This window comes from Microtus oregoni, unplaced genomic scaffold, assembly GCF_018167655.1.
Source record: "Microtus oregoni isolate MIOR12 unplaced genomic scaffold, Mior012 000017F_ref0000208, whole genome shotgun sequence".
NCBI lineage: Eukaryota > Metazoa > Chordata > Mammalia > Rodentia > Cricetidae > Microtus > Microtus oregoni.
The window spans coordinates 36497241-36520918 of record NW_024543076.1 but is presented as its reverse complement, the minus strand read 5'-3'; the positions used below and the strand labels follow the sequence as shown (position 1 = coordinate 36520918).

Here is a 23678-nt window from a genome sequence, read left to right as displayed (position 1 = left end):
AGCAACTGAACATACTAAGTATTCTGTATCATCCTTCCCAATTTATTTATTCGCCAATTACTTACTGTCTCTTGTGACAATAGACACATAGAGAAAGAGAAATAGAGTTCATAGATTAGTGATGACACAAAAGAGTAAATAATTTACAGTATGACAAAATAATATAAATAAGTATTAATATATTTTAAATAAAATGGACTCAAGCAAAGCCACCTCTATGGTCTTATTCGCAAACAAATTCACAATTTATATGAGGAAATAACATGTATAAATAAATACTTGCTTGACATCTTACACACTATACTACCAGCATGTAACTTGTGCCAAGAGTAGAGGAACTGCTGTATATTTTGAAGAACTGACAAGGGCAGCAGCATTTTATGGTTCGAAGAAGGAGGGGTTTATGGAGGTTAGTATTTTAAAAAACTATTGTGGCAAACAAGGAAGAATACACTTGTCATGTGGTAAAGCTAAAGGCCATCAGCTTGGTATGACACACCTGAATAATGGGGACAAGAATAAAGCAAAGTTAGTAAATAGTCACCCAGGAAGTAAGGTTTAAAAAGTGGTATTAGAAGGTACCAGGAACCCAAAGTGCCATTACCCCTTCACAGCCCTTTAGGCAACAGACCTTAAGGGAATGTCAACAGCAAACCATAAATGCAAGAAATTTAGGGGATGTTGTTTAAACAGCAGGCAAGGAATGGTCAAAACAGTGCCTGTTGTCCTAAAGAGTTTGGGCATTAGCTTAGGGGCAACTAGAGTCTGAAAAGAGTTCCAAGTGCCACAACCTGGGAATAAGTTACTTTACCATGATAAAAGGGACTTTTTAAATGTGATTAAAGTCACAGACTTGACAATGAGAGGCAACATAATCAAATGGATTTTTCTAAAAACCAGTGATTTGAGATGTAAGGATGGAAAAAAGAGAAGAAGAGAGGAGCAGAGGGTGTCGTCCCCCTGATGCTAACTAGAAGATGGAGGAAGACAGCCCAGCATGGAGATTGTGGGTGGTCTCCAGACCATTCCAACAGTCTTCTGCTCACAACAGTCAAGGAGCAAAAAAGAAAGAAAGGATAAAAGAAATGTCAACCTGACAGGAACAAGAAGCTAAATTTGGCAGGTAATCCTTTGATGAAGAAAAGCTCCAGATCCTTCATTGAGCTTCCAGGGGAAAAGCAGGGCCTGTGCACACCTTGAGTATAGTCCACTGAGGCCCATATGGAAATATAAAATAAAAAAAATAATAAATAAGGGTTGTTTTGAGGTGCTTTGTGGTAATTCAATACAGCAGCAATAGTAAAATAACAAGATTGTAAGATCAACTTTTTCTTTAAAAACCCAATCATATTGATTTAAGAATAATGTATTATGCTAATATAAATTTAACTTCTTAAAGTCAGCAATTTTAAAATATGTTAGAGGCATAAATCAATGTGTTCTTAACATTTTTACTGTTAAATTCTTTAGAATCTAAAAGTCACTAAAAGGCAAAAGGAGGATATAAGATGCAATTATAATTTAATATTTTCATTGTACTTAAAGGTAAAAGAATAATCAATTTTTCTTCTTTAAACTCTCATGGTAAATGACTGAATTATATTAATTTGTTCATACTTTTTAAAAGACCACAGTCAAGTCTTCACAAAACTCTTCCTTAGAACATCTGTATGAGTAAATTCTTGGCTTAAAATATTAATGTGTTTAATTTACAAAAGCAAAACCCACTATGCCTTGCTTATTATCTACATAGTCACTGACTTGATCCTTATTAGCTCCAAGAAATAAAGGCCATGTCTGTCTACTCTTTGACTTGTATTCTCATTAACACTGTCTAGCAATATCCCAGGCCCAGGCTTTTGTTCAATAAGTGAATGGATAAGCTTTTAAGGCAAGTTTTAAAATACTGGAAACAAAGTTTCTGGAACTACTAGTTCACTGTAAAAACAAACAAAGTAAGAAGTACCCATACTGAGAAAACAAATTATTTTAAATATTTTCTGCAGAAATTTAAATGCTATGTTTGCTTCCTGCATTCTTAAGGGTCATCTAACATAATTCAAATTTCCTGGGAAGTTGGGATCTTTTTTATTAAGATATTGTGATGTTCGTAAACCTATAAAAACTCTTTGCACTGCAGAGGCTTACTGAAAATGTCTTCTCTACCCATTTTTGTCAGTGTGTGTGTGTGTGTGTTTATATGTAGTTGTTTATCGTGTGTGCGTGTTTATATGTAATTGATTAGTGTGTGTGTACATGTGTTTATATGGGACAATCACTGTTAACGACTCAAGAGGAGGTGCTCTTTCTACCATCTGAGTCTCTGGGATCCAGTTTGAGCGTCCTGCTTGCCAGAAAGTACCTTCAGGTTTCTGAGCCCTCTCCGTCGCCCTCTTTTTTAATTTCACCTTTATCTTTCTCATAAAAATCAAGTGAAACCAGGCAGGATAACATACAGCTGTCATCTTAGCTGAGACAGAAATGCTGTTGGGGCCAACCATGGCTACACAGGAAAAAAAAAACAGCTTCCAAAGGAAACAAAAATTAAGTGAATCACAGTAGGCTACCTGAGAAGGGCAACATGGACATCTTCCTACACTACCAAGTCAACTACCTGCTCTTCAAAGAGAATATAATCTTTTGAACAACACTGTCCAACAGAAAAATAATGGGAACTATATTATGTAATTTAAAAAATTTGGAACACTTTCAATATAATGATCAATACCTAAAATTGATGAGCTTTTCGTATCCCTTTTTGATATGTCTTAGAATCATGCCCTTATAGAGCAGTCTGTATTTTAAACTAGTCACAAGAAGCTAGTGGCCACCATGCGGTTGATAGGCTACATCTCGAGATACTTTCCTCCTGTCCCTATCTGAACCCCAAATCCTACCAACCTGTAGCTACTGCTGTGTCATCTACATTGTTGGGTCACTTGGTAGAATAAAAGGAGTTTGTTTCAAGTGGGCCTTCTCTCTTCCCCAGCCTCTATTGCTCCCAAGAGCTCCTTAATGAACAGAAGTTATGCCAGGTGTTAAGTGACAGCATTCTGTCTTTATAAATAAGCCAATACTGTACAGAGTGAATGGTACCAGAGTTCCTTATTCCTTTCTCCTATACTTAGTCCATATTTCACAGTTTGAATAAGAACTCTCTGTTGCACAGAGCAATTACAGAAATAAAATACATGGAGGAAGAATCGTATTCTTGTACCACTACCCCACCAGCCTGAGTGCAGTTGGTGTAGGGTGGGTGCGGGGTTGCAAGCATTGAAAGGACCATGAGGGTTCCTCTGAGTGGGGCTCTCTACTTGACTTCCTAAGACTTCCAACCAAGCCACCGGTCAAGGTCATTCCTGCTCCTTGCCGCTGGGGTTGCACCCCACACGGCGAACGGCTAGGAGCTACCTGATGGGGGGGGGGGGGGGGGACCCAGGGCACGGCTTCAGATCAGGGGAGACGGTCAGCACGACACCCACCAGGAGGAGAGGGCGTCCTCCTCACAAGGTCGTCCCTCTGCTCTCCGGCGCGCAGGCGCCCCACCACCACCCGGCGGCGCTGGTCCGGCGGCCCTGAGCCCGCCCGCTTAGCCCAGGCGTCCCGCCGGGCCTCGACACGGAAGTCTCTTCACGCCGGGCCGCGACCCAGCGCTGACCGCTTCGTGACTCTTTTGCCAAGCAGACGCAGCTTAGCCGACCAATCCCAGAGCGAGGACCGTCCTCTTCGGCTACTCGGCCATTCGGCCCTTCGGCTTCTCGGCTCTTCGGCATTTTCCGTGGCCGGGCCCTCGCCGACTCGCCGCAGACCCGGGAAGCCGTTTTCTGCTCTGTGTCTCTTCTTCAGCTACTTCCGGGTCTTCCGTCGTTCCGGAAGCCCGCGAATCCCGGAAGCGGGGCTGCCGCAGCTTCGGCTGGGGAAAGCTCAGCTTGCCTGAGAATGTTTGAGGAAAGGTTCCGCAGACCCCGCAGGTCAGTGTCCGTCCGGAGCGCAGCCGGCAGTCTCGGAGGACGGCCATGCGACGCTCGCCTGCCTGGGCTGCAGGCCGCTCTGCCTTCTGTCTCTCTGGAAGGAGCCAGTTTGTCTCTTGGTTTCCGGAAAGGCAATAAAACAAATGCAGACTCCTAGTCATGTCCCCCCCCCCTCCCCCCCGGTGTAGCGCTGTCACACAGAGCGACAATGCTAGGAGCGAGCGAGCTACTGCTTTCCCTGATGCGACTTTTCAGACAGCCCCGAAATCACCTCCATGCCCTAGTACCTAGGCTTCTTAAACTCAGATGAAAAAAGATTTTGTATTTCAGTGTGTTGGAGTTTCGACCTTTTTGAGAGACCATTCACTTAAACTCATTTTTGGTATCTGTGCGCAGATGTATGGAAGGTTTTCTTACGAAATAGCTTGTAGAATGTATTGAAATTCATTGGTTTGATAAAAGGAATGTGATAATCATTTCTGTTTTTCTTTTGGGATTCTTAAAAGTCGTTGGTTCACTAATTTATTTACGTGTCATTTTCCACACACCAGATACTTAGCAAAAAGACTTTTCACGGACTGAAAAATTTCCAGTCTATCACCTTCAGATTTTTTATGGCACCCTTTGCCAGCTTTTCATGTTGACAAGTTTTTGTAATTATGGGATGACTTAAGAGCCCCAACTCCAACCCCCCTTACCAGTTTGTAGTCAAAACACCTTCCAGGAATGTGTGGCCTTTAGATAAACCTGAGCAGAATGAATTTGAAGTGGCTGACTTTTCTTTTTTCTTTCTTTTTACTGACTTGATCTCTTTTGTATTACCAATTACTTGTATCCAGAACGATTACAGTTGAAAGACCATGAGCCAGGGGATTTGAAAAAGGAGTCGGCAGAATTACTTAGAAAAAAGAACCTCATTTTTTTTCTTTAAAAAGTAAAATAACAGAACATAATAGACCACTAAAATGAAAAGAATTAGGTTCTAGTCCTGATTATAGTTTGCCCCTGCCCAATTTTACCTTTTGGCCTAATTCTCCTCTTTAGTAATTAGAGGTAGCACTCAATCTGTGGTTTGAAAATTGTTCCATAAAAGAACTTTTGTAGAAATTTCCTGGAGCCATGCAGAGGAGAGACAAAGCAAGCCGACTGTCAGCTGTAGTTTAACAAGCACAGCTATTTATGTCTTCTTTTATAACAGTGTCCCTGTTAAAGTTTAATTTATATCTTGGACCAGATGATCTGCCTTTCCTTTGCGCGTAAAAATTCTCTTTCTTAGGACAATTGAACGCTTGTATTCAGTATGCATTCACTTGGTCATTCTGGCTTTCTAAAATTAAATATTCCTAGTTTCTAAAAGCTGCAGACATGGTAATGCTGCTTCGTGTTTATGAAATATTTGTTTCAAGTTTAGTTTTGTCTTTACGATGGGTCATCATTCCTAGTTTCTCGTCCTCTCAGATAGTCTTGTTTTTTAACTGTAATTCATGTGTTGCTTAATCGATTGGTCATAAAGTCCTTGCCATAATTTTGTTTGACTAATTCAGTTGCTGAATTAGCCTTAAAGTTACGTGCAGTCTTGCTGGTCATCACTTCTCTAGTAAGACTAGGAATCTAGCACCATTTGTTCCTCAGGGCAATAAAGTAATTTTTGAACTGTGAGCCATGTCAGATTTTATGTCTGAAGCAAAATTCACTTAAGATTGCGTCCCCCACCCCAGTTGTGCAACCAGAATATAGGTTACATGTTCCTCTCTCTTTTCTGTGAAGGAGGCTGTCCAGCTTTTATTTCTTCAGAATGTGAGAGAAACCTTGGAAGAGAAGCCTCTACCGTTCCATTTCCCCTTGACTGTGAGCCTGTCACTGTCCCTTTTAACGCAATACTGTGGTTTTTATACATGGTAGTAGAGATAGGGACAAGGATTATATATCCTTTGGCCTTGCTAGTGTGGCTTTTTTGTCTTTCCGGCCTATTTCCTTCCATACAGTCAGAAAGTCCCTTTCTACATTATTTTTTTTTAATTCTGTTTAATATGTATTCCTCTTATCAGAGCTCAGATTTCTTTCCTGAGTGAGTAAAGTAAGATAAAATACCATCCAAGTTGTCTTTTTTTTTCTTATTAAAACACAAAAGCCAGGAGCTGAAAAGTAATTCTGTCTCTATCACGTGCAACCCCTGTGTTCACTGGATGAGCTGGCATGACATCTACCATACACATAAATCTGTATTCATAATAAATGATCATGCCACATTTTTCACCCATATAAGTCTCTTTGTTTAGGTTTGACATTCAATCCCTTCGGCTGATTCTCTGACCGCATGTATAGGGGGAGGGAATGTGGATGAGAGCATGGGTGATTTACCACATTCCTTTAATTTTTTTCTCCATCTGTACTTCTGAAAGCTTGGTTATGAATTTGGTATTTTGAATCATTCCTAGGAGCAAAAATTCGCTTTTCATTTTGTGGAATTACATTTGCTTCAAGCTCAGCAACTACCCACCCATTCTAAGTTTGTGTGTGTTGCAATTTTGTAGTGATTACTAGTAATTTACTGTTACCTTCATCTTAATTTTTTTTTATTTAGAGTAGAGATTATAACAGCTATTGTATTATAATGGTTTCAGGACACAATATAAAGGAAATAGTATATGGTACAATTATGTATCATATTGTAATTTGTTCTGTTCTATGATCGATACCTCTTTGTTTGAGGATATTTTCCCATTCTCTTTTGCTATAAAAATTGCAATTAAATCTTTGTTATAATAATTTTCAAGTGGTCTGGAATTCTCTTAAGCAGTTTGATTTTAAAAAAATATAGACTGATTTGAAGCCATTTCTTCAGGTATTTTATCTGGATGTTTCAGCACGCTTGGATTGTAGGTTTTCCTGTAGTTGGAATCCCTGCACTTAATACTTAGCATTTGAAAATAATTCCTTCTGTGTCCTCTGGTGCCACCTGAAAGTATTTATACTTCCAGGCCATTGTCACCTTGTCCGTAGAGGGCACAAGTACAGAACAAGGCTCTGCCACTTCTAGCCCTGTGACTCAACTGTAGTTACTAATCTTTGTGTCCCATTTGTTATTTTTCCCTTGCTCTCTCTTTATCTCTTTATCCTTTTTCAGCATTCTCCAGCATCAGTGCTCACTCTTACCATGTCTTCAATCGGAAGGGGTTGTTTTTTGTTTGTCCCAGTTTCCTCCCCCTTCCAAGCTTTGCTATGACACTTCCTGTAAATTACCAGTTTTGTCTACAGTTGTTTGTTTCTCCAGTAAATGAAGAATATTGTATAGTAAAATGAATTGTCTGTAGTCTCTTTGTTCCTCTTGTGTGCACTCAAACATCTCTTTAGTGTTGCTGCCTACTCTTTGTATGATGTAGAAAGAGCAGGTTTCTAAAAGAAAAGACTATGTAAACCTTGCTGATTTCTTTTTATTAAGTGGGTGATGCTAGGTTAAGGTGTTGGAAACTTTGTTTTAAGGTTTAAAATAGCGTTTTGGTTAACTTTAGATACTGAAACAAGTAAACAGTAGCTAAAATAAGCAACACCTTGGGGGTGAGTATGTTTGCTTGTTTTGGGTATGAGTGTGTAAAATCAATTCTAGTCTTGAAAAATTACCATTTTCTTTGGTTTCTTCCTCTTTCCAAATGGGAATAAAATACACCCCCCCCCCCCCCCGCTCTGGTACAAAGCTTGTCCCTGCTCTCCTTTTTGAGAACTCTGTACTGTTTTTATCATTGTACAATTTTAGAAAAATTACTAAAATACTAGAATTTTTATAAGAGCTGTGTTCAAGCTAAAGAATTTGGAGACCTAATATCCACAGTTTGAAAACTTCATGTATCTATCTTGTTTGTATCCAAATGAGTATTATTGTGATTTATCACATTGTCTCTCTATGAAATATTGAAACTGAATCTTTGTTTGACAGAGAGAGTAACAACAGAATAAGAGCAATTCATGTAGCAAGTTCAGCAGAAGTGGGATTTGAACTTACAAATTTTGGGGTTTTAGGCCTGTTCAGGGTGCTAGAAGTCAGGGTTTTATAATGTATCTCAGCATAGCTTTACCTATGTTTGAAGTGTTCTCTGGGAATCCAGTAAGTCCCTTTCTGATTCATGTCCCATTTGCTAGTGTTGATTTCAGTACAATGGACAGTAAATCTGACTACACAAAGAAGATAAAGTAGTAGAACATAGATTCAAAACTTAAGATATACGATTAGAGATTATTCATATAACTCCGGGTATGAAGTTTTACCCTAAAACTTTTAGAAACGTAGAAAGAAATAAAATGGAGTTACAGTTCCATCCATTTTGATCAGTAGAATTCCTAGGATAGTATAGCAGTGACTTTGTCCTGTGAATGGTGTATTCCCTGTTTCTAAGATGCAAAAGAACCTGGCAGGGGAAGTGGGCGTGTATGGTAACTTAGAGATTAATTGGAATTCAGAGGTTTCTGCTGACAAAGTTTACAGGCCTGTAAATTTAAATGTAGAATTTCTGTAGGCAGTATGCATTGACAAACATGTTTAATGGTAATACATCTAGTACTGAGAGTCCCAGAACAGGTCAATAATAATGTGTATATTGATAGCAGTATTGGAGGAGATGTTACTTGGTATTATAGCTAAACTCCATGTTATCCTCTTAATCATAATTACATTAATATTGACAGGCCCTTGACAATACCCACATTATTATTGATAGATTTCTGTCAATAACGTGTTTTTAAATAAAATATATTCATTCAAAATTTGCACCACACTCAATAAAAGCTTTAAAGTACATCCCGAAAATTTCCTTCTTCCTCAATGAGATAAAATCATTTGTTATGTTTTTTTTAATGTGATGTTGATGATAAAGGTTTTATTTTTGGCAGTGAAAATAAAAAAGAAAACAGGAGTCATTTAAGGCATGAGTTACATGTTGCTGCTCTTCCAAAACCTATTTCCAGGATTTTTTTTTTTTTTAATCTGAAAGGAAAGCAGTGTGGCGTGTCCCCTGATAAAATTTCAGCAGGGGACCCTTTTAACAGTTCTTAGTGCTGGGTCATTTAGTCTTAAACATATTTATTTGACAACTTAGTTTTAATTCCCTTAACACTATTAGGTATTAGACTTTTTATTTGCTCCTAACTTTGCCTTTAGCATCTTTCCCATGTATCCTTAAAGTACTAGAATCTGTCTCTAATGTTAAAATGTATATCACAGATTATAATTTTAATCACTTTAATGTGACTATTTGCTTGGATAATAAATATTTTTTAAGTTTATCATGATTTAGAAAGTGAGGGAGAAAAGTATCAGGTTGGGCATTAAAAGGTGGAATAGGATGAAACTTGCCTAGGCATTTTGAAAAATATCAATCTATTATTACTTTAATTCAGAATAATTTTAGTTTTCAGGAGCAAAAAGATTGACAGATTGACTTTTATTTTTTGAACCTTTCAACTTTGAGCCAACCTTTATAAAACTTAGTACCAGTTTAAAAGAACCCCCAAACATTGAAGTATAAAGCTTACCTAAACTGAAAGTAAAGAACCTATGGTCTCACCGGTGGTTGAGCCTTGGTATTGGTAATCACTGTAAAAGGATCCTAGAAACTACTGGCTTACCGAAAGTAGTAGAAATTTATTTATCCAAAAATGTAATTAATATCTTCTTTTTATTTGCAAAGTTTTAATTGAAAATAAATTATGTTTTCCAAAATTTGGAAGAAGTCCTGGAACTGTTCTCTTGAGCATTAGTTTTCCTCTAGCTCAGGGAATTCTGTTACCAGGCTGACCTTCTGAAATGTATGCCCTGTTATGTCACTTCTGGGTGATCATCATGCCTACAGCATCTGTGCAGCATCCCTAACAGCCTAGGTGCTTTGTTCAATGTGGCCTAGTCTTTGGTCCATCTCTTGTGAAAGGCCTCTCTGCCTCCATCATAGCAGATAACTTACCTCTTTGCAGCCAGGTGACATATGAAAACACACTGATTAACTAACCAAGGCTACATTCCAGCAGCTCCTGCTGAAATCGATCTCCAGGAGTCCCAGCGAGACCATAGCCAGTTCACATCTCAAGCTTTTTGCACAGCCTGTTCCTTTGTCCTAAGTAAGAAAGATACTTATCTTTTCCTCTGAGGAGATCCTTTCATTGATTCAGGGATCCATGGCCAGTTCTGATTTACTAAAACTCTGTTGTATTAAACAAGTATGGGGAAAAGGAGAGGGGAAGTCCACTGATAATAAATATTTAGATCAAATCCCTGCTACCTAGGAGATTGCCTGGCATTTATATGCCCAATGAATATTAGTTAAATTGAATAAGTATTTGTCAGAGAATTAGAAGTCACTAAAACACAGACTACTTCCATTATGTTGAGAATGATTTTATGTGATTTAAAGGCATTTATGGCATTTTTCTGTACTTCACGCCTATTACGGGACAAATCTTATTATGCTGCAGTGGAAGGAAGAGGATTCTATAATCAGATTAATTGAACTTCCAATTATATTTATTTCATCAGTTTCCTCTCCTGGGCACTGCTCATGTCTAAAGCTAGTATTCTGAAAGATCTGTGCCTGCCAGAATAGGGACTGGGTGGAGTTGGGCAAGAGGAAGAACTGAATATACTATTTTGTTGATAAACCAAGGATTAAGTACTTGAACTGTCTGTGCCCTGCCCTATGGGACAAAGTACACCCAAAGCAGTTAGTACCATGTGTTCCTGAGGTTTCTTCATTTCCTAGTCACAGTCCCAACCGCGTTGATGGGGTTAAATTGATGAGTGTGTTAGTAATGATGGAACCCAACCCGATTCTCTAGCAGTCCTCTTATGTGATCTTCCAGATGAGAGGCAAACTGTATGTGAATAAGCCTTATGTCGGCCTTCTTGCCTGCCTCTCACAGAAGCACAGGTAATGGTGATATTATGTTTACAGTTTCTCTGCCACGATTACATGTTAATGATGTAGTCAGTATTTCCTGTAAACAAATTCTTTTGACACAGGTTAAGGCATTATTGTGAGTAATAATGAAGATTACAGTCTTTTCAAACGAGATTGGCCAAAATCAACTTGTAGTCTTTTTCTTTTATGCCCATCCTTAGCCAAGGTAATAACGATGCGGTAATAAGACTTCTTTATAGTTTCAAGCCACTTTCCTAGCATTATCTAGGTTAATCTCAACAACCCATTGGAGTTGCTGTTATTTCTTTTCAGAAGAGTCTGAGGCTAATGAATTTTTTGATCACATAGCAAAAAGGAGACAGAGCTAGAACTTGCGCCCAGGAAAGTTTGACTCTGCTTTCCTCAGTGCGCCACAGTTGTCTGAGAGGGGGTGTAGAATATAGGTGTAGAATATAGGTGTAGAATATAGGTGTAGAATATAGGTGAGACACTCCATCCTGACAAACTGTGGAGTGTAATGGACAGTGTTTGTTCTAGGTTTACGACTAAAACAAGGCACAAAACTATTAAAATCTTAGAAATAAACTCTAAAACAAAACTCAAAGAAACAAATTATTCATCTGGGGAAGCAAAGGCTGAGGAGCGGTTTAATAATAAGTCTTTTGGTCTCCTAAGAGCCTTACCGAGGGAGGAGAGTGAGCCCAGCTGTTCCTAATCTACACTGGGGCCAGGCCTAGGGAGGAAAAAAAGCAAAGAAAAAATGTTAAACTATAACAGAAGGAATAAGAAAGAATTTTTTATAGTATTGTTAAATATTGGATCTGTTAGACTGTGTTAAGTCTTAAGTCTCCTTTCCTGGCAGTCATTAAAAATTCCTCTTTACTACATGGTCTCAAGTATGATTTCTCTAGAAAGAAGGATTTTGAAAAAGATTATGTGTCTGAGAAACTATTCCCTGACAACTCACTAAGTATCAGTGAAGCACTGGAGGCTGACATATCTTCCTGACTGTCCAGCTTTTCACCTAGTGCTTTGACTGGCTACCTCTCTCCGCCATCTCATACGGCTTCACAGTTGTTGATTCATGAGCAGCTCCTGTAAGCAGCCAGTCTTCATGGTGAATTCCAGAGTGGCGAGATGAAGATACTTATGTCCTCTCATCTGCAACTCTAACAACCCTAGTCTTTAGAGATGTGTAAATTAGCACACTGACCATGTAAAGCAGGCATCACATCTCATCTGCCCCTTGGCTAGGAATGCTGCCTCTCCAGCTCAGCACTGGGGAGCAGGTATGTGACGGATGGGGCGAGCAACCATGTAGCTTTGTGTTAGCTGATCAAATAGTGCTAGTTTGTTTTTCCTGTTAGTACATAATGTTAGTACGTTAGGGAAAATAGCACCTAGTTCTGTTTACTTGATTGCTTCTCTTTTTAGGACTTGTATGATACCCTTATGTGAGAGCCAGGAAATGTCTTTTTCTCTGAATTCCAAGATCCAATAATGATCAGGTTTTTTGTGGAATCAACAATGGCCTTGAATTTCACAAGGACTACTTAATAGAAAAAGACGTGCTGAGTCAGTGAGCTTTTATAGATGAAGTGATGAAAACCAGCTAGAAATGAATGACAGGAAGAACATGCAGTATTGAGGCATACAGATGATAGGAAGGAAAAAAAAAGATGAATTTATCTTTGAAATTGACTCACCCAGAAGTTCTCAAAATCTCTAGAGCACTTATGAGAAACGTGAACTGTGGAGGTCCCATTACATATCTAGTAAATCAGAATTCTTAAGAGTGGAACTCAGCATCTAAAAGATCCTGTGAGTGGTTCTGATAAGCTCTCAGATTTGAAAAGCACTATAATAGAGGGACATGGAAGGAATAGAGTATGTAGAATACACAAAGAGATATGTATCTTTCTTATACATTTTTGTATCTCTTTTATCAGTTGAAAAGTATGAAAATCAGATTCTTGTTATAGAGAAAGCTGAATTCACTGTGAGGAGATATGGACCACCAGAAGTTTGTATCACTGCCTTCCTCATTTAGTGTTTAACTAGGTAAATTTTATTAGAAATGCCTAGACTTATAAAAATCTGCACCCAAACTCTCGGTCCCATGTTAACAAGATAGCCACTAAGGCATCTCATAGAAACCTTTGACTTTGAAAACTGGTTGCATATATTCATGTATTTCCCATGTTAGAGCACTGAGCCCCCATTTTCTACTCTGCTCATTTATTTTTATTTAATTCTTGTCAAATGGTGTCAGGTCTCCCACCCCACTTTAGACTTCGACATTCCTTTTCTTTGTCCCCATTGATAGCTTTATAACTTACACCACCATTAGCTTCTCACTAGATCAACCTAACAGCCTGTTAAATGGTCAGTGTGCTTCCAGGCCTCCTCAGAGCCAGCAGAAATCTATTCTGTGAGTGGCCAGAGCAAGTGTCTGCAGAGCAAACCTGATTAGCTTTTCACTTAGGAGTGTTGTCTAAATCCTGTTTCCTTCCTGGAGCTTCTATCCTAGAGACTTTAGGATCCATTTCTTGCTTTCCTTTGCAGCTTTCTGCTTGTTCTTGTGCTTCTGGCTTTCGTAACACCTCTCCCTAATTGTTTTTAGTTTCATAACTGTATTGACCCCGCTGCTTCTTCTCTGGGCCTTCTTAGATGGCTCTTTGCCAGGAACCTGTCTCCAGAAATGAGGATGGAGGCACAGTGTCCTAAATTTCCCCTAGAAAATCAGTTACCCCATCTGTTTGCCTGTTTCTATAGCATGCCCTTACAGTCCCCCTCTCTTAACCTAGGTCACAATTGTCTCTCATTCTACTACATATCAGCGTCTCCAGCACAGCTGATAAGTAGCAGATGGACCACAAACATGGTTGAGTAAATAAGAATCTGTTTTTTATAGTAATTGGAAATCATTTTAAAAGTTAGCAGATAGAATTTGTGTGTGCTATCCTACGCTTTCATTCTGCTCATTTATCCATTTATCGAGCAATTCTAAAATGTCTTTATGTACCAGGAACTAGGTGCCCTGATTCTACTCTGATAATACCCAAATATTCTTAGCATCATTGCTTACCATGTAGTAGAGGAAATAGACAATTAGAAAGTACATTGTGTCCAACGTATAGAGGCCAAAGAAGGAAAGTGGGATGCTAAGGAAACCCCAGAAGGGCATCCAAGCAAAATTAGAGCCAGGAGGAAATGGTACTTGAGCCAGTACTTAGGTTTTTCAGCTGAAGAATGGGGACACATGCTCCAAGCAAAAGAAGAAGAAAAAATACATGTTATGAAGTGGCAGGGGTGCTTTAAAAAGGAACTGGGGCACCTGTTCAGAAAGACTTGTGTTCCAGAATGACTCCAGGGTGGACAGTCTCTGATGGGTCAGAAAGGAGATAAAGCAACTAGAACTAATCCCAGTGGAGGGGAGAGCGGCCAGACTTCTTTAGGAAATGGGTTCTAGCAGTTGGAGAGTGATGACTGTGTGAGAAAAAAATATTTTGGACAAAGAGCTGACACTCATTGGCAATAGATTAGATTAGATTAGATTATTTTAGTGAGTGAGGAAAGGCCTCTCTTCTGTCTCTTTTTAATCCCCCTTTCTTTACTGTAGCTCCTGGCAAGTATGAGGCGAGGATCTCTTGAAGCAAACGTGCAGGAGAGCTCTCCACTGCCTTGTGGGTAGGCTGCTGAGTCCAGAAGGGACCACAGGAACAGGGGGAAAGGTGAGTGCTCCCTCAGAAGGAGATTGCCCTTTTTATAGGAAAGTCATTGCTCATGTCTGGTTTAGTGCAAGTCGTCACCAAGCAACCTGTATTATTCAAGGCTCATTTTGCTTCCTGTGTTTGAACTTGTTAAGCATAAGGTCTCTGCCACTAATTCAATCTAGGACACATGAGCAGCATTAAAATTCACTTCTTGAAAATGTCTTGTGTTGTCAGAGATAGTTCTCATTTCAAGAAGTACAAATTTGTTTTAGGATGTTTTCAGTTGTAGACACAATCATAGCCATCTTTAAAGATGCATGCTGTCTTAGTAACTGTAGTAGCCATGCTGTACAAAAAGTTTGCAGAATCATTCATCTTCTAACTTAGAATGTGCATTTGGTGAGAATGTCTCCCCGTTTTTGCTATTACATGGCAATCACAAGTTTACCCTCAGCTTCCTAGAGTTCCACATGTTTAGATTATGTAGGAAAGCAAAGGACCCACTTAGACACTAAAGCAAATTTGGGTTTTGGCTCGAGTTTGATGGTTCATTCATAGGATGTAAGAGATCTCCACTGATCTGTGTACCAACTGCTGCAGTGATAGGCTTTTCTTTGCCGCATTAGAAATCGTAAATTACTTCTGAGGCATACCTACTGAACTACTGAACTAACATTAATTAACTTTTTAGAATTCACTTATTATTTTGATTCTTCTTTAGCATCTCTTTCTTTACTTGTGCATCTATGAAATTTTTATAGTATGTATCTTTACTGATGCTTTTTATTAAGTACTTTATAGTGTATATATCCAAAACACACCCTAGTATTTCATTAGTGAAATGTAAATATATTTGAGAAAGATTAAGTGACTACTTGAAAAACACATCCTTGAATCCCCTAAAAGAACTGAAAATCACAGTGAGGTCTTGATTTAACCATCTATTGCAGTGTTCTATGTAAATTATCCTTCTCCATTTGATGTGTTACTCTGCCTCATTGTTAGTTTCAGGATTTTAATCTGTCTGACAGAATATCCAACCAAGGGGTATTATGTAGAGGTATATTCCTGCAATCAGTAAATAGCTGTCCTTCCTCATCTCGTTCTTCTCTCTCACCTGCTACCCATGAGTCCCTTGCTGAGAAAGGGTAACAGGTGGGGCATGAAGCGAGACATAAAGAAAGGAAGAAGAAAAGAGAGGTTCTGATTAAGAGCCCATCTCTGTGAACCCCAGCAGCTGAGGCAGTAATAGAAGATTGCTGTTGCTTGATGCTCCCTAATTGTTTTTTCCTAGACAGTTCCAGAGAAGACATGGCTGGCAGAGAGGAGAAGATGAAGAGTGCGAACAGAGTGCTGAGGATCAGTCAGCTGGATGCCCTTGAACTGAACAAGGCTCTGGAGCAGCTCGTGTGGTCCCAGTTTACTCAGTGCTTTCATGGATTTAAGCCAGGGCTCTTAGCTCGCTTTGAACCAGAAGTGAAAGCATGTCTGTGGCTTTTCCTATGGAGGTTCACCGTCTACTCCAGAAATGCCACTGTGGGGCAGTCAGTTCTGAATATTCAGTACAAAAATGATTTCTCTTCCAGCCCAAGATACCAGCCACCAAGTAAAAATCAGAAACTGTGGTATGCCGTGTGCACCATTGGGGGTCGATGGTTAGAAGAACGATGTTATGATTTGTTTCGAAACCGTCATTTAGCATCTTTCGGGAAAGTCAAACAGTGCATGAATTTTGTGGTTGGACTCATAAAATTAGGTGAGTTGATAAACTTCTTGATTTTCTTGCAGAAGGGAAAGTTTGCAACTTTGACAGAACGCCTCCTTGGCATTCATTCTGTATTTTGCAAGCCCCAGAACATGCGTGAAGTTGGTTTTGAGTACATGAATAGGGAACTTCTCTGGCACGGTTTTGCTGAGTTTCTGATTTTCCTATTACCACTCATCAATATCCAGAAGTTGAAAGCCAAATTGTCTTCCTGGTGCATACCCCTTACCGGCACTGTTAGTGACAGTGCGCTCGCCAGCAGTGGCAAAGAATGTGCCCTGTGTGGAGAGTGGCCCACAATGCCTCACACCATTGGATGTGACCACGTGTTCTGTTATTACTGCATTAAAAGTAGCTTCCTATTTGACATGTACTTTACCTGTCCTAAGTGTGGCATAGAAGTGCACAGTGTGCAGCCACTGAAATCAGGAATTGAAATGTCAGAAGTAAACGCTCTTTAGAAACCAAATTGTTTCCTCTGAGGGAAAATGTATTGTGTGTCCTTGGTATTAGTCATCATCAATGTCATATGTAGGTGTCTTTGAAAAGGCATGTGCTGCTCAGCCACTGTCCTCTTTTTTTCTAAGCCACTAAATTCTAATCACTGGAAACTAAATGATATGAAAGCATCTTATAAATGTTCAGGTTATTTTTTAAGTCATCTATTAAATTTTTTAATGTCAAGAATAATGGGAAATTTTTGTCAGATGAATACTGAGAATGACTAAAAATGCTTCTTCATAGAAAAGGTCGAACTCTAAAAATAAACGATTTTTGAGACTCTGAGATGAGTATGCATTTATTTTCAGAAATGACAGAACGTCATAAGCCAACATCATAAGACCCTGTTATATTAAACTTCAGGTTCTAGAGTCTTGCTCCTACCTGAACTTTTTCCTGAAGCCAGTTTTCAAGAGGTTCAGCCCCTAGCTGCAGACCCCTTCAGAGTTGAATTCTTATATTTAGAAGGTTAAAAAGTGCTTAAGGCAGCCTAGAAGCGAGGTTTGGGGACCATGGGACAGCTAGTCTAAAGAACACTATTTTCTAAGTCTGTATCTTTGGTCTCACCAAGTGTATTGGTAATTTTGTGACATACTGGAGGTCTTTTGGGTACTAGGGTAAACTAGCAATGCATGTCAAGTAACTTCTTCTCTCTGAAGAATCACTAAATGAACCCTTTGTTAAATAATATGAGAATATTGGTGCTGTTTTAAATAACTTTGCCAAAATAATAGCATTTATCTTTAAAGAGTATCAATTTTGTGCCTTTACAATATGCTAGAATCTAATTAGTTCGCATATTAAATAGTATCAGTGTACTTTATATACTATAATATATATATATATATATATATATATATTTCTGGAAATTAACAAATTAGCTTGTGTTGATCAGTCTCAAGTCTTAATTAGAATATATTAAAAGATGGTTTTTAAGGGACAAACCTAGAAACATGAATATATGATGTGGTAGACTAGTGACCATCTGTGTTCATATTTCACTCAACACTTAAGATATTGATGCAGCTGGAGATAAAGCAGTGAACAGGGAAAGTAGCATACTTGGGATATCCAGTCACCTAATGTTGAGTCAGTGCAGCATCAATTTAGTGTAAGCTAGGTGAGGTGCTTCACAGTTTGAGAAGAATGTATCTAAAATTTATCTTTTTTTCTCATATAAAACTTAGTTGTGAAAAACTGAAAATTCAGGATAATACACAATTTTCAAATATAGATGACAATATTCACATGTATTTCATTCCCTGTATTGAACATGCATTTCTTATTTCAACATTCCTTAGCCTTGTAAGGCAGCTCAGCGCTGTCTTCTTTCTCATAGAAAGAAATGACACAAATTGTTATTTAGGACTCTGAGTTCCCACTAGATAAAGCAACAGATGACCCAGTGAGGAAAAGCACCTGCTGCTGATTCACACGCTCTGAATTTGATCCCCAGAATCTAGATGATAGAAGGAAAGAACGATGTCTCCTGACCACCACGTATGCACTGTGGAGTGTGTGCATGCACATGTATGTGTGTGTGTGAGAGAGAGAGACAGACAGACAGACAGATGGAGGGAGTGAGAGAGAATGATCTCCAACTCAGATTGTTTGGGGTAAACTGAAAATGATTTGCTGATATACCAAAGTGAAGAATTCAAGACAACTCCTTCCATCTGGGCGTAGATTTTCAGTATCTTTAAGAAGGCTGGTGAGATAGCTCGGGGGCTCTTTTTGCCTGCTCCAGAGCCTGAGGATCTGAATCCCATCTTGAGAATCCACATGCCTGAAGGGGAAAACAGACTCTCACAAGCTGTCATTTTACGTCCACGCATGCCACAGTACATGTGTGTACACGCATGAAACTATAAATGTAAAAAAACCCTTTTTAACAGGCTCACTCCATGAATTCTCATGTTTCTGATCAGCAGTTTGTATGGGCTGAGGGACAAAGGCATAAAGTTGGCTTCAAACCCTGCTTTTGCCATTTCTGTATATATCCAGTACAATATATACCAAACTCATTTACATTGGTATGTTATAAGTACATGTTTAGGACACCATTTAGTTAGATTTTTGTCACTGAAAAACATGCTCTAGAAAACAGAGGAGAAAGGACTTATCTTGGTGCATGGTTTCAGAGTTTTCAGCCCCATAATCAATTGGCTCCATTCCTTCTAGTTATAAGGGAAAGCAGAATACCATGGTGGAAGCCCACTGAGGAACAGATGGCTACCTCATGGCACACAGGCAGAGCAGATCAACTCTTCTCTGCTCACATCCAAGGACCAACTTCCCCTAAGTAGGCCACACCCAGTTTCTTCCACCTGTCAATAATCACATCAAATTATTAAGTCCACTGATGGGTCAGAGGCATCATAGCCAAATTAAGTCAGCGGGCAGCCATACACACATAAGAAAACGGTTCAGGCTGGGGGGTGGTGGCGCACGCCTTTAATCCCAGCACTTGGGGGGCAGAGGCAGGCGGATCTCTGTGAGTTCGAGACCAGCCTGGTTCCAGGACAGGCTCCCAAACCACAGAGAAACCATGTCTTGAAAAACCAAAAAAAAAAACCAAAAAAACAAAAAAAAAAAATAAGAAAACGGTTCAGATTTAAACCACAGCAGAAGTGAGAGTACGAATTCTTTCCATGACTGTTATCATTAATATTCCGAATTGACTTTATTCTCATGGAAAATATTGACCACTTCAGAAGTTTGAGGTTTCTATTCTGCCAGCTTTCTGATCCCACTAGATTGACACCCTCTTGCCAAGTAACACAGCAGAACTACAATACTCATTGTTATGCCCAGCTTGGGATTACATGCGCATTCCTAAACACATGATAGATGAGGATAGATGCCCACTGACACGTCTCCATGTATACCCCCTGAACTTACGTGCTTTGGGCAGACTGGCCACGCTAAGAAACTGAAATGCTCTCATTGGGGAGATGGACGTTGGGCAGGGAAAACAACAACATCTTATCAGTTTTCTGGTATGCCAACATTGACAGTAACTGGATGTCTTAGAATACAACCATGAAAAGATAGAAGTTAGTAATAGATACACTTACCATCTTTTTATATTGTTTTGGTATATTAGGTATAAACTTAAAGAAGCAACTCTATTGTCATAATACAGCTGCCATAGACCATAATAGCACTTTATAAAATGCATTTTTTTTGTTTTTTTGAGACAGGGTTTCTCTGTAGTTTTGGAGCCTGTCCTAGAACTAGCTCTTGTAGACCAAGATGTCATTAACTCACAGAGATCCACCTGTCTCTTCCTCCCAAGTGCTGGAGTTAAAGGTGTGTGCCGCCACTGCCAGAATGATAAAATGCTTAATTTTTTTTTTTAACTGTGAGATTTGTTTTGTTGCCTGTTGCTCCTAGGCTCAATCAATCCAATAGTTCTGGCTGTTTTTCTTTCATGTGTGTCTGTTTGTCTGTATGTGCACGTGTGTATATATGTGTCTATGTGTATAATGTGTCTGTGTGTAAATATGCGTGTTTGTGTGTATATGTGTATGAGTGTCTGTTTGTTATGCGGATTTTGTTTGTTTTTAACATCTATCCCCTACTAGATAACAATTCCAGGGGTTAAAAATTCTGCATTTTATTCTATAGCAGATAATCAAAGCCTTTTATTTCTACTCTATCTTCAAGGGGATGTTATTAGCTGCACACAGTGTTACAATAAGATTGTTTAGCAGCAGATGTTAAAGGGGGATGAAATCTGAGAAATATATACAGTCATCTCTTGATATCCTAGAGAAGTTGGAGGCAGCCTTTTCATGGAAATATGCCTTACGGAAGGTAGACTAGTATTTACATGGAACCATGTGCATCCTGCTGTATATTAAATTGTCATGAATTCTTTATAATGCTAAGAACAATGGGAGTGCTGTGGAAATAATTGCTAGTCTATGTTGCTTTGTTAATAATGACAGGGACAAAGCTGTACATGATCAGTGCAGCTGTGACTTTTTAGAAGTCTGGTTTCTTGAATTCACCGATTCAGAGCCTGCAACAGCCACTGCAGGCTGCTGTGTATATTAGAGATCCACATTGTGAAAGGTATGGACAACAAAGCAGAAACAGACAGAAGTGGTAGATTTTGGAGTCGCCAACTCCGAGGGCAGCACTAGCACTTACTGAATGTGGGCTTCTCTGAGAAGGAAGGCACTCTGAGCAGAGCTGTTCCCTCCAGCTGAAGCTGATGCTTGAGGCAGTGTGCTACCACCATCAAGACTATCCCCATAGAAGAATGTGGTGGCATGTCTTAATGCATATAACACACAGTGTCATCTTCACATTTTAAATTTGGTTGCTGTTTCCTCACTCATGGGATACTTGCCCTACAAGCTAATGGCACAGCAAGTAATCAATGGATTTATTAGTGACTGACACATTCAAGTGCTTGCTCCAGGAGCTCTGCCTTGCTGTAGGTGACAAGGCCTCCTGGCCAAGTTCTGTGACAGTCTCAGAGGTTTCTATTAGGCCCTGTCTCCCTGGGCACTGCCAGGTTTGGTTTAATGCGAGGCAGCTGTTTTTACTCCCCAGTGGCTCCAGAGCTCATCATTCAGGAGAACTGGACCATAATCGTTATGTGATGCACCTCTCTTTTAGCCTCAAGAACTCAGCCACCAGTTATTCATGATTTCCCTTTGTCAATCTTAAACACAGAGTTTCTTTTCTCTCCCATGCAGCTTGTCAAATCAGGGTCTCTCCTGTGTGTTACCAGTGAGGGTGCAGGGATGCATCCTAGTCCCTGATGGATCAGTAAGAGCTCTAGCCCCATGTATGCCCTAAACCTTGCACAACTCCCTTGCTTTAAATGATGAGTGAGTCAGTTTGAACAAATATATTTAAGCTTTTAAACATTTCATGTGTTCCCCTGCTGTGGGACAATGGTTTTACCCTGTACAAATTTGTTTCTTGTACTTGTTTAATAAAATGCAGATTGGCCAGTAGTCAGGCAGAAAGTAAAGGTGGGGCAACCAGGCAGGAAGTAGAGGCGGGGCAATGAATGGGAGGATTCTGGGAAGAGGAAAGGCTGACTCTGCAGTTGTCACCCAGCTGCTGAGAAAACAAAATGGGAATCCCTCGCTAACAAAGGTACCAAGCCATGTGGCTAACACAGACAAGAATAATGGGTTAATGTAAAATGTAAGAATTAGTTAATAAGACACCTGAGCTAATAGACTAACCAGTTTATCATTAATGTAGGCCTCTTGTGTGCTTATGTGGGACTGAACGACTGCAGGACTGGACAGGACAGAAACCTCTGTCAACATTCCCCTGCAAAATAGGCATTTGATATCTATGTCTTAGATTTAAAATGGGAAATAAATAAATCACTTTTTCAAAAACTGTTTATGAGCCCCTGTTGTCATTTTCCAGCACTCAGAATGTTTTTGTGAATAGAACAAAGCCTGCTCTCATGACTTGTACATTCTTGGAGATTGAGCCTGCTGAAGAAAGCAGCAAGGGCGCTGTCGGCCCTACTTCCAAGAGGCCTCTCTGACGAGGGGCTTAAACTGAGAGGAGGGTCTGTTACCTGTCCCAGGATCAGATCACCCGAGGAAGGAGCAGAGGATGTAGGGAATGGGGTGGCTGAGAAGTTTTTACCAGGCTTGGCTGTGTCCACATTTGTAAGCCAAAGGTGAAAATGTGCGTGCATTTGAAGCATAAGAAAGTCACAGGAAGCTTTGAAGCAGAGAAATGAGATGATCAGGTGTGCATTTTCAAGGGATCACTGTAATAATTTGTGGAGAAGTAAGATGGACAGCAAGAAATTCCAAACAACAGTCGTTGTGAGCAATATGTTATTTCATTTGAGTTTCTGAAAGGTGTCACCCATATCATAGCCTTGGGAAAACACAGGTTTTCAGAGTGCACTCAGAAAGTCCTGCTCCTGGGACTATACTCTGGCTCCCATTCAAAGTCTACCATACCTTGAATAGAGTGCTAATGAACTTTCACTAGCAAACTGAAAATAGCAGAAAAGAGGAGAAGGAAAACTGGTCTTACAGAAACATGTAATAATGGCAGCCTTATATCAAAAGAAAAATTTTTTCTTTATTAAAAAACTAAAACCTATAATCTAGTAGCAGCGTAGGAAGAGAGCCTCTGAAAACTAACAGTGAATAGCAATTGTGGTTTAAAAAATGGCCATGGATCATCAATAAGAGCTACCTTATGTTCTATATAATTTGGTTAAGAAGACAGGGAAATTAGTATTGCTATATTTGAAGAACCCTTCAAACTTGGCAATGAAAGGCAGAAACTTTTTATTTGAAACATTCTTGTTTCCACCAAAAGCTACTTTTCTCAATAGTTCTCAATAAGAGGAACATTTAGAAGGATATTTTCCACAACAGAACAACTCTAAAGGTTCTTTTCCTTCAGAGAAGTTGGCCAGAATCTCTATAGCCTGATGGTCTTTGGTTATCTGAAGCTCTACCTAGCATTTAGTTTGTATGTTTATATAAAATAGTATGAACTGTGCATATTAACACAGATAAGTAAACAGGTATCATGTATGTGGGGGGCACACACTACAGAGAATATATAAAATTTGAAATAACTTGTTTTTTTCCTCTCATTTACAGATAATTTTCTATTTTCTCTAACTTCAGGGAAAAGCTTACAGTTTTAAACTTAAAAAGTAAAATAAATGCAAGTGTTTTATTTAAAATAAAATGCAAGTGCCTTGCACAGTGCCCTTCATTGGCTCTCCTGAGTGATTGTTTTGTCAGCTGTAATGAGTCAGACAAGGTAAAGCCACTCCTAAGGCCAGGAAATCCGAAAGGATTCT

The 23678-nt window shown here is 39.3% G+C and overlaps 1 protein-coding gene and 1 long non-coding RNA gene across 3 annotated transcripts in view; one reads left to right on the top strand and one right to left on the bottom strand.

Moving 5' to 3' along the window:
- Nucleotides 1-3741, bottom strand: part of LOC121458348 — a 52617-nt gene extending 48876 nt beyond the window's left edge. Inside the window, exon 1 of one of the 2 annotated variants that reach the window (XR_005975834.1) lies at nt 3483-3741. This is a non-coding gene — a long non-coding RNA (uncharacterized LOC121458348). The remainder of the gene's footprint in view (nt 1-3482) is intronic. The other variant, XR_005975833.1, reaches the window with a different exon arrangement.
- Pex2 (peroxisomal biogenesis factor 2) lies at nt 3717-17140 on the top strand. Its single transcript, XM_041667568.1, has 3 exons — nt 3717-3971; nt 14496-14607; nt 15884-17140. Exon 3 carries the CDS (start codon nt 15901-15903, stop codon nt 16813-16815), a length of 915 nt encoding a protein of 304 aa, XP_041523502.1. The 5' UTR covers nt 3717-3971; nt 14496-14607; nt 15884-15900; the 3' UTR covers nt 16816-17140.
- Nucleotides 17141-23678: the final 6538 nt, after the last annotated feature.

Excerpts from the sequence above, each read along its gene's own strand:
- Pex2 (XM_041667568.1), top strand. The coding sequence starts at position 15,901 with ATGGCTGGCAGAGAGGAGAAGATGAAGAGTGCGAACAGAGTGCTGAGG.